Source organism: Sebastes fasciatus, chromosome 4 (genome assembly GCF_043250625.1).
Source record: "Sebastes fasciatus isolate fSebFas1 chromosome 4, fSebFas1.pri, whole genome shotgun sequence".
NCBI lineage: Eukaryota > Metazoa > Chordata > Actinopteri > Perciformes > Sebastidae > Sebastes > Sebastes fasciatus.
The window spans coordinates 39,852,692-39,866,217 of record NC_133798.1 but is presented as its reverse complement, the minus strand read 5'-3'; the positions used below and the strand labels follow the sequence as shown (position 1 = coordinate 39,866,217).

The 13,526-nt window shown below is 44.3% G+C and overlaps 1 protein-coding gene across 10 annotated transcripts in view; it reads right to left on the bottom strand.

The window, feature by feature from the left end:
- The window catches only part of magi2b (membrane associated guanylate kinase, WW and PDZ domain containing 2b), a 122,530-nt gene that overhangs the window by 36,014 nt on the left and 72,990 nt on the right, over window positions 1-13,526 (bottom strand). For 9 of the 10 annotated variants that reach the window (XM_074634162.1, XM_074634166.1, XM_074634170.1 and 6 more), the window contains 3 exons: window positions 6,446-6,503; window positions 5,603-5,724; window positions 4,798-4,980 (listed from right to left, as the gene is read on the bottom strand). In XM_074634162.1, coding sequence (XP_074490263.1) covers window positions 4,798-4,980; window positions 5,603-5,724; window positions 6,446-6,503 — 363 coding nt within the window. The remainder of the gene's footprint in view (window positions 1-4,797; window positions 4,981-5,602; window positions 5,725-6,445; window positions 6,504-13,526) is intronic. The other variant, XM_074634164.1, reaches the window with a different exon arrangement.

The window sequence follows — 13,526 nt, the reverse complement described above, 5'->3', positions numbered from 1 at the left end:
TTCTGATGAGAGGGTGGTTCTGTACAGGACAGAGGGCGTCGTATCCTGTACAGATTGGAAAGCCCCCTGAGGCTAATTTGTGTTATTGGGCTATACAAATAAAACTGACTTGACTTAAAGCTGCAGTAGGCAGTATATGTTTGGCATCATTGGGTAAAAATAACCTTTCAGCATATTGTAATTCAAGTGTTCTGAGAGAAAACTAGACTCCTGCTCCTCCTCATGGCTTCCTCTGTTTTCAGGCGTGAAACACTGATTATTAACCTTATTAACCACTAAGTCACTAAGGAAGCCATGCTAGACTGCATTACTGTGTGGATGTTACAGACTCGTGGTTTTATGACTCAAAGCAGAAACAGAAGAATAGTAAAAGTAATTTCATGGCACTACCTGTGTATATCTTTGATCACTGGTGCTACTGTAGTGATATTGCACCTGCTGTAAAAGCAGAAATGAATCTCCTAATGAAGTAGGTGTTGTGTGGGCTGGTGTCAGTTATAGCCAATCAAATCAGTTCCTCTCCATTCCCATTAAAAGCAGAACGTTATAGTGCACTCAGAGGACAAAGAGTGTGCCGAGAGGAAACTGAAGTCCTTGTCTGGGACACTCGGTGCTACAGATGAATTAAGATGAATTGATATTACCACTGAGTTATTCCTTTCTCAGATGTGCTTCAACATCGCTGCAATTTTGTTCAAATCATTGATACCATTTATTAGTTAAAGAAGAATTTCATAAACTGAGCTCGAGTTATATTTGTGAAAGATTCAAAAACACTCAAACAGCTAAAGACTAAAAGCTGGCAACAAGAACGGACCATAAGGAGGAAGAGAAGAGGCCTCGGCCTTCATGAGGCAAACTTATGGTTTTAATGAATAAAGAGAGTTATTTCTGTTCTACAGAGCGTAAGTGTTGTTTCTCCTTTTGTATGTTGTTAATGTCCATCTATTGTTCATGTCTTGGTAGGTGAAAGTTTAAGGGAGCCTGTTGGTAGCCTGGCCGTGAACTGATGAAAACAACCATTTCTTTAAGTTGACAAAATCTTTATAGCACATGATAGGGATGTCCATAATTAACCGTTCAACTGTTAACCCACATTAAGCATTTTAACGGATTAACGCTATCGGTTAAAGCGGTTAAAATAAATATTAACAATTTACTCAAAAGCTGAGCGGCTCGTCTCTTTAAGGAGAAAAGCTGGTCCACCTTAACAGCCCGCCTTAAGAGGCGGAGCCGGAGTTGCAGGATACAGGAAGTCGGCTCCGGTCTCTCCGGCTCGCTTGAGCGGAGCGGAGGAGTTGTAGTTTCATAGCATTTATTCACCAACACACTGCTACACCTACGATCACAGCTAGAACGCCACCAACAACCTCACACTCACCACCAACACACACACACGGTCTGTTGGACACTCGCTAAAGTTACTCAGACTACGTGTGGCGGCGGCGGCGAGCACGAAGCCTCCGGCAACGCTAGAGCTGCTAATGTAGCACAAACACACACACGGTCTGTTGGACACTCGCTGACGTTCCGCCGGGCAGACACACAGCTGACAACCTGCTGAACTAAACTAAATGTGCAGTGGAGACTTTTACTGGGAAAGTGGCTGCATGTCCGCGACACTACACGCAGCATCGGAGCTGCTAAGTTAACGCTCCCGGACGGTGAACTGGAGACAGTGAACGCAGCACCGTAGCTGCTAAGTTAACGCTCCCGGACGCTGAACTGGGGACAGTGAACGCAGCATCGTAGCTGCTAAGTTAACGCTCCCAGACGGTGAACTGGAGACAGTGAACGCAGCACCGTAGCTGCTAAGTTAACGCTCCCGGACGGTGAACTGGGGACAGTGAACGCAGCACCGTAGCTGCTAAGTTAACGCTCCCGGACGGTGAACTGGAGACAGTGAACGCAGCATCGTAGCTGCTAAGTTAACGCTCCCGGACGGTGAACTGGGGACAGTGAACGCAGCACCGTAGCTGCTAAGTTAACGCTCCCGGACGGTGAACTGGGGACAGTGAACGCAGCACCGTAGCTGCTAAGTTAACGCTCCCGGACGGTGAACTGGAGACAGTGAACGCAGCACCGTAGCTGCTAAGTTAACGCTCCCGGACGGTGAACTGGAGACAGTGAACGCAGCATCGTAGCTGCTAAGTTAACGCTCCCGGACGGTGAACTGGAGACAGTGAACGCAGCATCGTAGCTGCTAAGTTAACGCTCCCGGACGGTGAACTGGGGACAGTGAACGCAGCACCGTAGCTGCTAAGTTAACGCTCCCGGACGGTGAACTGGAGACAGTGAACGCAGCACCGTAGCTGCTAAGTTAACGCTCCCGGACGGTGAACTGGAGACAGTGAACGCAGCATCGTAGCTGCTAAGTTAACGCTCCCGGACGGTGAACTGGAGACAGTGAACGCAGCATCGTAGCTGCTAAGTTAACGCTCCCGGACGGTGAACTGGGGACAGTGAACGCAGCATCGTAGCTGCTAAGTTAACGCTCCCGGACGGTGAACTGGAGACAGTGAACGCAGCATCGTAGCTGCTAAGTTAACGCTCCCGGACGGTGAACTGGGGACAGTGAACGCAGCATCGTAGCTGCTAAGTTAACGCTCCCGGGCGGTGAACTGGAGACAGTGAACGCAGCATCGTAGCTGCTAAGTTAACGCTCCCGGACGGTGAACTGGGGACAGTGAACGCAGCATCGTAGCTGCTAAGTTAACGCTCCCGGGCGGTGAACTGGAGACAGTGAACGCAGCATCGTAGCTGCTAAGTTAACGCTCCCGGGCGGTGAACTGGAGACAGTGAACGCAGCATCGTAGCTGCTAAGTTAACGCTCCCGGACGGTGAACTGGAGACAGTGAACGCAGCATCGTAGCTGTTAAGTTAACGCTCCCGGACGGTGAACTGGAGACAGTGAACGCAGCATCGTAGCTGCTAAGTTAACGCTCCCGGACGGTGAACTGGAGACAGTGAACGCAGCATCGTAGCTGCTAAGTTAACGCTCCCGGACGGTGAACTGGAGACAGTGAACGCAGCATCGTAGCTGCTAAGTTAACGCTCCCGGACGCTGAACTGGAGACAGTGAACGCAGCATCGTAGCTGCTAAGTTAACGCTCCCGGACGGTGAACTGGAGACAGTGAACGCAGCATCGTAGCTGCTAAGTTAACGCTCCCGGACGGTGAACTGGAGACAGTGAACGCAGCATCGTAGCTGCTAAGTTAACGCTCCCGGGCGGTGAACTGGAGACAGTGAACGCAGCATCGTAGCTGCTAAGTTAACGCTCCCGGACGGTGAACTGGAGACAGTGAACGCAGCATCGTAGCTGCTAAGTTAACGCTCCCGGACGGTGAACTGGAGACAGTGAACGCAGCACCGTAGCTGCTAAGTTAACGCTCCCGGACGCTGAACTGGAGACAGTGAACGCAGCACCGTAGCTGCTAAGTTAACGCTCCCGGGCGGTGAACTGGAGACAGTGAACGCAGCATCGTAGCTGCTAAGTTAACGCTCCCGGACGGTGAACTGGGGACAGTGAACGCAGCATCGTAGCTGCTAAGTTAACGCTCCCGGACGCTGAACTGGAGACAGTGAACGCAGCATCGTAGCTGCTAAGTTAACGCTCCCGGACGGTGAACTGGGGACAGTGAACGCAGCATCGTAGCTGCTAAGTTAACGCTCCCGGACGGTGAACTGGAGACAGTGAACGCAGCATCGTAGCTGCTAAGTTAACGCTCCCGGACGGTGAACTGGGGACAGTGAACGCAGCATCGTAGCTGCTAAGTTAACGCTCCCGGGCGGTGAACTGGAGACAGTGAACGCAGCATCGTAGCTGCTAAGTTAACGCTCCCGGACGGTGAACTGGGGACAGTGAACGCAGCATCGTAGCTGCTAAGTTAACGCTCCCGGACGCTGAACTGGAGACAGTGAACGCAGCATCGTAGCTGCTAAGTTAACGCTCCCGGACGGTGAACTGGAGACAGTGAACGCAGCATCGTAGCTGCTAAGTTAACGCTCCCGGACGGTGAACTGGGGACAGTGAACGCAGCATCGTAGCTGCTAAGTTAACGCTCCCGGGCGGTGAACTGGAGACAGTGAACGCAGCATCGTAGCTGCTAAGTTAACGCTCCCGGGCGGTGAACTGGAGACAGTGAACGCAGCATCGTAGCTGCTAAGTTAACGCTCCCGGACGGTGAACTGGGGACAGTGAACTTAATATCTTTTTAATGGGAGAGAGAGATCAACTATTGAGACACTCACATGTTATAATAATATATTGGCTTTGTCTTTTGAGAGAATTTATAGTACTTTTTATATTGAATTCATCATTAAATCACTGAAGAGACACAAACAGACTGTGGTGATGTGATTCTGGAGGTCCATGTGGGTGACCTTTGCCAGCTAAAGCCATAAAACTAACTAAAGCACTAATGCTTATGCTAAGCAATATTGGGTTTGGCAGAGGCATAATTACACTGCAGCACCAAACCGTACTGGATCCTGACACTCTCCTGCGCTCCCCTGGTCTTTCAGGTACCACAGATGTTGACAGAAATGACCCAACAGGCAGGTAAAAACCTGCTGGAATGAAACTGAAAGCAAAAGGTCTTCGCACTTGATCTGCTTTGGCAGGAAATGAATGTCCATAATGTTGAGGTGTCAGAATAATGAGGCTGTGCTTAAGCATTTCTATAAATACAGTATAACGGTATCAGCGGTGACGGCGGTGACAGCTTCTAGTTTGTTTAAACCTCAATTTACTTCTCAGCCGGTTGTCACAATTCTGCGTCGGTACACATAATTACCTGTGTCCATCTTTCCGTCCTGAGCGGCGGGTCCGTCCGGTATTACACTCTTCACTTGCAGGAACTCGTCGGGCTCGTCGCCTCCGATGATCGTGAATCCAAATCCCATGTTGCTCTTCTGCAGGGCTGTGGACAGGAAGTTCCCCTTCAGCTGGGTCGGGTCCCTCGTAAACAACGGTTTCTCTGAAGGGACAGAAGGTTTCGATATTTTAGATACGCTTGGTATGTAAAAAACATTTGGTACATTTGGTTTGTCACATTATGTTTGCTTGAGATGAAAGTTTGAAATGATCTTTTCAGGGCTGAATGAACCGTTTGTACATTTTTTTTCTGAATGCAAAAGCAGCAATAAAGACACATTTGCCTTAATTCCTGATAAGATGACTCATTGGACATATGCATATGTCTTCCCTCAGATGAAGCCGTACATTATGTGCTGGTCTAGTACGTCCTGATACTCAGATTAGCCCACTAGGGGCCTCAGGGCGAGCATGTTCTCTGTCCCACGCACTGCCAGCCATCTCCATTCGACCCTGTACATTGTGACATTGTGCATCTGCCCCGTCAAATACTCATGAAACGGCCCGTTCTATGAGAGATGGATTAGAAATGCTCAATATGAACAATATGTACAACAGGGAATCTATCAGCACACGGGTTTCGGGGGCCTCGCTGGCCTGAAGATCAGGGCATGCACCCGTGTGTCTTTTCTGCAGTCTTTGCATTTTCCTATTTGTGCAGCTCTGTGAGTAGGTCAGCATGTTCTGAGTTTAGTGCTGCCCATACTGTAGTGTTTCATGTGTACCTCTGTATATAGTGGGCAGTGGTAGAGCTGAGAGTCCCTGGCTCTGCATCTGCCTCTGCTGCTCCAGACGTCTCTTGGCTTCCAGGACTGGGTTCTCAAACTGAGTCCTTCGATTGATGTGACTGAAAATACAACGCATCGTTCAAAGCTTCAACCCAGAAATACCAATCCCACAATGCAGTTCTGCATTCAAAATGTTACCAACGTAAAAAGGAGTTTTCAGTCAAATGCACTTAAGAACCAAAAGTGTTCATTCAGAACTATGGTGCCTCTCAGTGTGTTAAATCGTTGACGCATTTAAACCTCTGATAAAACCATCGATCTCCACACTCGACACTCATTTATCGTTCCCGATCCGAGTCGACTCCCTACGACGGCCGTGTCGGGCTGTAATCGGGCTGATATGGTGTAGTCTGAACCGGGCATTAGTCATGCATGTGAAATGTTATTCCCAAAGTAATTTGTAACTACAACCAAATGTTGTAAGAAATATAAATAATAAGTTAAGCAGCAAGATCCCACAGCTGTCCTCTCAGTAACTCTTATTTACTTTTCAGCTTCAATTACAGCTAAGTTGGTTTGGACTACAACAAAATCAAATGTACTTCCAAATTAAACAATTACACTCTTTTGACCAGGCGAGCTGTTTCTATCAGCAGCGTTCTCTAGATGAGCCACACAGACGAGCATTTCACTGCACAAGTTAAATGAGCAGTAAGACATGAAAAAGAAATGAGGATTTAGTCATTTATAATTCATAACGAGGCGTTGTAAACCATAAAAATGCATTTCCTGTTTCACTACAGAGCAACCGAGTTAAGCCGAGTCACCAGGGAGACTTACTCTACGTAGTAGCTGCCGTAGATGGGGTCATCTATCTTCTCCCAGCCATAGGGCAGCTCTGAGAGGAAGGAGAAAACAGACGAGGGAAATGAAGTCAGTTTATGCTGAGAGCGGGAGAGGGAATGTAGACACTAAATTGAACCACTGAGGGGAGACAACATGAATCTCAGGGCTCACAGCTAGACGCTTCCAAAGTGCTCCTTTAATAGACAGACAACACTTCGATCTGCAGCGGTGGCTTCTTCACGGAGACACGAATCACAACACAGACATCAATACCGAGCAGGACGGGAGGAAGAGAACATTTAAATCGTCTGACACATCTCATCCCGCCTTCTCTTTCTTTCAGTCTCTTCCTTTTGTCGTGTGCACAAATCCTTCAAGGCCCGATTCCTTCACCGTACTACTTTGTGTTTGTCTCTTTTTTTCTTTCACCCACTCACTCGTTTTCTCCCTGGATGGCTTCCATGGCTGTTGTGTTAATTGTCTCCTCCTCTGGTTCTCTGTTCCCTCCTCACTTCATCCATCCCTTTGCTGATTTAGCTCTCCATCGTAAAAAAGATCTGGGTCAAGGCTCTGCTGAAATTGCCGTTCTCTATAGGCTGTATTATTCTAACTTTTCACTGACACTCACACACCATACTCAGAGCGCTATAATGAGCTCCCTCTGCCGGTGTATGCAACATTCAGGATGTTTTGGTTTTCAGTTTTAACATTCAGCTTTCACTCAGGCATAAGGAACACAACAAGGGGATCGACCTCGCACTATAAGACTTTACATACCAAAATATACCCCCAGTAACCGTCCATCTGCCCGAGCTGCTCCCCTCCCACTCAGACATATACACTAGAAATACAGCACTTCTGATTAGCATTCATCAGCAAGCGCTCTTGAAAGGTTGATCTTCCTACCTCATATTAATTCATCCTCATGTCTTGTATTAAAGAGTCTAATTCGTGAAATTCATGACTATGTCCATAGATGGGTATTTTCCACGGGGAAATAAAGCAAACCTGACGAACGTAGATGAATACTAGTGTCATACAGATTGAAAGAGATGACAAAGACAAGGGACTCGGTTGACCCAGAGCTTATTACTAAAACACAAATACACAGACACGCGCACGTATATACACAACGACACACACACGCGCACGTATATACACAAAGACACACACACACACACACGTATATACACAAAGACACACACACGCACATATATACACAAAGACACACAAGAACTGACAACCTTGGTGGTAGAAGAGGAGGTCTATGTGAGGAGAATACAAATACAATTTGTATTGAAAGGTGTGTGGTGATGGTGGCAGGTAAGGTGGAGAGTTTAGAGAAGTTTAGGTGTGATGCTTCAGTTTCAAACCTCACTACTATCACTACTATCACTACCACTACTACCACTACTATCACTACTACCACTACTATCACTATCACTACTACCACTACTATCACTATCACTACTACCACTACTATCACTATCACTACTACCACTACTATCACTATCACTACTACCACTACTACCACTATCACTACTACCACTACTATCATTATCACTACTATCACTATCACTACTACCACTACTATCACTACTACCACTACTACCACTACTATCGCTATTATCACTATTGTCACTACTGTCACTATCACTACCATCACTGTCACTACTACCACTACTACCACTACTATCGCTATTATCACTATTGTCACTACTATCACTATCACTACTATCACTACCACTACTACCACTACTATCACTACTACCACTACTATCACTATCACTACTACCACTACTACCACTACTATCACTACTACCACTACTATCGCTATTATCACTATTGTCACTACTGTCACTATCACTACTACCACTACTATCACTATCACTACTATCACTGTCACTACTACCACTACTACCACTATCATTACTACTATCACTATCACCACTATCACTACCACTACTATCACTACTATCGCTATTATCACTACTGTCACTATTATCACTACTATCATTACTATCACTACTATCACTACTACCACTATTATCACTATCACTACTGCCACTATTATCACTATCACTACTATCACTACCACTACTATCACTACTATCGCTATTATCACTACTGTCACTATTATCACTATCACTACTACCACTATTATCACTATCACTACTATCACTACTATCACTACTGCCACTATTATCACTATCACTACTATCACTACTATCACTACTGCCACTACTATCACTACTACCACTATTATCACTACTATCACTATCACTACTATCACTACTAGGGCGAGGCATTAAAGGTCCCATATCGTGCTCATCTTCAGGTTCATATTTGTATTCTGTGTTTCTACTAGAACATGTTTACATGCTGTAATGTTAAAAAAACAACTTTATTTTCTTCATTCTGTCTGTCTGAATATACCTGTATTCACCCTCAACAGTTTGGGTCCATGTTTACTTCCTGTCAGCTGATGTTATTTACATCCACTGCAACAGGAAATAAACTGGGACACATTTAGAATGTTTATGTTTAAAACCATGTAATGGTCTAAATATTGTATATTTGTGACATCACAAATGGACAGAAATCCTGACGGCTTGTTTCAAACGCACAATATCTGAATACGGGCTGTGTGTATTTCTCTGTGGATTAAACGTTTTGATAGTTTAACAGTATTTATATAGAATTTAAACCTGCTTTATGATATAAAAGACATAAATAATGTCATGACATGAAACATGGCGGCGGGCTCCGTGACGAGAGGACCGGCTCCCTACGTAGATATAAACGGCTCATTCTAAGGTAGAGGAAACACAATGACTTATAGTTTCAGGTGATTATACACTAAAGAAAACATAGTTATTAATATTGTATTCCATTTCTGCCAATAGATCCCCCTAAATGTTACATCCAGGTCCTTTAAGCAGGTTCCTGTTCGACTGCTTGTGTTTAGAAAACATTTCATATTTCAGAACTTTGGCTTCTTCTCCTGAAAGATGAGTTTTGTGGAAAGATGTGTTGGTACTGTAACACTAGTTTACTAATAATCAAAATAATGCATCCTGGAAAGAGCTATCTAATTGGGTTCTACAGTAATTATAGGGACAATAAGAACATCCTTGAGATAAAGCAGACAGTTCAGACCTGTAAAATAAAGCATTACCAACATGTTGATATTCTTCCAAGAAAGCTACTGAAAAGAATATTGTTTTGATATCTGTACAGATCTCAGGTGTTGTACTAGCAAAAGAACAGAAAACATATATATAAATATATAATATATATAATATAAATACCCAGACACACACACACACACACACACACACAAATCCTCAGCTCTATTATTTTTACAACTCTTTGGTCTGCGTGACTCTAATACTGTGGCATCACATCCTCACGCTGTAATGCAATTATGAACAGATTTGTGATCTTGATATCAATAATCCATGTGTGAATGTGTGTGTGAATGTGTGTGTGTGTGTGTGTGTGTGTGTGTCTGTGTGTGTGTGTGTGTGTGTGTGTGTGTGTGCGTCCTGGCTGCTGAGCATGCTGACTGTGCAGCCCAAGGTGAAAGAGGGCGTTTGCTGCAATTATCGTTGGTCTGCTTTACCATTAGCTCAAACCGCCGGCGCTGCCATCATTACCTCAAACGACCCGTCTCATCCTCCAGGCATAAAAGTCAAATGGATTCACGCTTCAAACCACCTTAAATTCCCTCCCACCCTGTCCGTGAGCCACCTTAAATGTCGGCCTAACTCATCCACTAGTCGCCTGCCCTCCCCCTGACGTGAGAGGGAGACAGTTTCCATGGAAACCACCAGTGGAAGTCTTTTTTTTTTTTCTCGCCTGAGCTGAGGGCTCTGTCTTGTCTCTATTTCCTGCTGCTGAAATACAGAGAAAGAGAGAGAGAGAGAGAGAAAGAGTGTGTGTGTGTGTTTTTATGCATTCATATGAGTCTATATTTGCAGTGTGTGTGTGTGTGTGTGTGTGTGTGTGTGTGTGTGTGTGTGTGACGGCTGAGCTGTGTTTGCATGTCTGAATGAGTGTAACCGTCATCTTCTTTGACACTAAATCAAACACCTCATCGTGTGTGTGTGTGTGTGCGTGCGTGCGTGCGTGCGTGCGTGTGTGGAGCAGCGAGGAGCTTGTTTATGTGTATGTGTGTTGGTGTCTCCCTCGACATGAAGTCTAATTGTGATTCCTCTGCATTAGATGACTCATCTCCCCTCTCACACAACTTCTCCCTGACCAACAGGAACAAACACGATGAACTCATCTGACTCACAACTCAACCCAGAACTATTCAGAACTTTTGATTAAAAAACTACCAGAACTCAGATTTATTTATCAAAAGGCTGCAATGAGGGATTATTTAATTTCATGATGAACACATCTGTCAATTATTTTCTCAATTAATTGATAAATCATTTTATTCTATAAAGTGTCAGAAAAAAAATGCCATTTTCCAAAGAACCAAGGTGACATGATGTTGGACCGGTAGTCCGATCCAGCCGATGGTCACATGAGAAGCTGCAACACATTTTAACTCTCATCCTACCAACCTATTTAACATCCGAGGACCACCGACTGGAGACCCCACAAACAAACTACTGTAAGAAACAACCATCAGAGCAAAATGTGAACTTATCCAGTAGAGTAATAATATTTTTAGGGAAGTTACAGTCCAATATGTAATATCTGTACTGTCAAAATCATAAAATAACCGTGATATGTCATCAGAGTTTAAAGGTCCCATATTGTAAAAAGGGAGATTTTCATGTCTTTTATAATTTAAAGCAGGTTTAAGTTCTATATAAATGCTGTTAAACTATAAAAAAAAAAGCGCAATATACGGAGGAATACACACAGCCCGTATTCAGAAATTGTGCATTTGAAACAATCTGTCAGGATTTCTGTCCATTTGTGATGTCACAAATATACAATATTTAGACCATTACACAGTTTTAAACGTAAACATTCTAAATGTGTCCCAGTTTATTTCCTGTTGCAGTGGATGTAAATAACATCAGCTGACAGGAAGTAAACATGGACCCAAACTGTTGCCTAGCAACGCAATTTTGTTGAAATGCACTAAAACGGAGCGTTTCAGACAGAGGGTGAATACAGGTATATTCAGACAGACAGAATGAGGAAAATAAAGTTTTTTTTTAACATGACAGCATGTAAACATGTTCTAATAGAAACACTAAATACAAGTATGAACCTGAAGATGAGCACGATGTGGGACCTTTAAGGAAACATGCTGAATTGAAATAAGTCTTTAAATTAGGACCTATGGCAAACATCTGATCTATCTATTCTATTTCACCTATTTCAACGAGACTAAGACAGCTACGCTAGCGGCTCTGTGAAGCTGTACTAAATGCTCACATGCTCACAATGACAATGCTAATGTTTATCATGTTCACCATCTTAGTTTAGCAGGTTAGATATTTGCTAATTAGCCCCAACAACAATGACAGCTGAGGCTGAAGACAATTTCACTGATTCTGAGAGTATTCGGTCATAAACCAAAATTAAGATTTTTGACCTGATGATGGTGCTCGATGAAAATCACAAAATCACCAAAATCACCAAATCAACCTGGCATTTTTCTGTCGATTGACAAATCAATAAATGGACTAATCGTTGCAGCTCTAATGATCGACTCAACTTTGTGATGTTTTTGTTTGCTCTTTGATATTAACACTGTCAGCTTTGAGTCTAGATCTAGAAAGCATAGATAAGAAATAAAAGAGCGATGGAGACAGAAACAAAGACGAAGAACAGGAACATGAGAGTAACGGGCTGAGATATACACAGACGGAGACACGGCTCTGGCCCAGACATGACTTGAGTGTAATAACAGTGATGTAACTCAGAGGTAACATTTTAACACGAGTCCATCACTGTCTGTCAGCGGAGACATGAGCTTCAACTCTCCTCATATTCAAACCAGTCTCAATCTTCATTCGTCTCTCTCTCGCTCTTTTCAAGAAGAAACACCCCTCTGCTCATCATCATCATCACTTCCTCTAATGCCATCATTTTCTTATCTTTTCACTATCTAGTCCTAATTCTCTGTTCTCTAGATTTCTTTCTCCGGTGGTTACAGACGGGGTTTTGACACGGTGACATCAGCCTCAGTGAGAGTTCCTGCCTCTAAATGAGCGTGAGCGGCATGTTTTCGTCAACAGCACTGAGATTACTTTGAAAACGGTGTTGTGAATACGTATCAAAGGCAGAACTGAAACCAACGCTCGCCGTGATTTGAAGCTCGTCCCGCTCTGTTCTTGCCTCTTCTGAGTGAGAGAGGAGATACGGGTTTGTGTTACGTAACAAAAGAACTTGCCTGACAAAAAGACTGCAAGCATACCAGATCTGTGATGACAAGCCTTTGAACTCTGGGAGTCAACCTCAGCATATAGATATACAACACAAAACACATCAACGCAGACAAGCTTCTCCTCAAATTCACCCAAACGCGAGAATAGTCAATGAGGATATGAAATGCTAAAGGAAAGTGGAGCAAAAAGACCAGACATGCATACATGAGATGGAAGCAACCGAAAGGGAATAACAAGAGGGAAGATGCAGAAACAGCATCGCTGAAAGTACGTCTGGATGTTTGTCTGCTTCCTGCCGGAGGCTGTGGGACTCTGGGAAATCCTTCAGGCAGATGGGCAGTTAAAAACAGCGCCACCTCTTCCTGCTGTTCTCTCCCCACATTTAGCGTTTATTCACCCTCCTTGCAGAATCTGACATCCTCTGCTTTCATGCATATTTCATCATTCAAAAACATTTCCATTAATGTGGGCATAAATGGAAAATTGCCTTTAAATTGTCACTTGGTGCACAGCGAGCATGCAGCAAGTGTAAACATGAGAAAACAGGCATCATAAAGAAGAGCTACAGGACACCGATAGTAACAGGGTGAGTAATGTAGAGCAGCATGCTGGATTAAACTACTGTATGTCCTTCTGTCATCCATGTGGCTGCTGAGCTGTTTATCCTGAAAAAGAATATTTCCTCGCAACTAAACCTGTTTCTGGAAGGCATC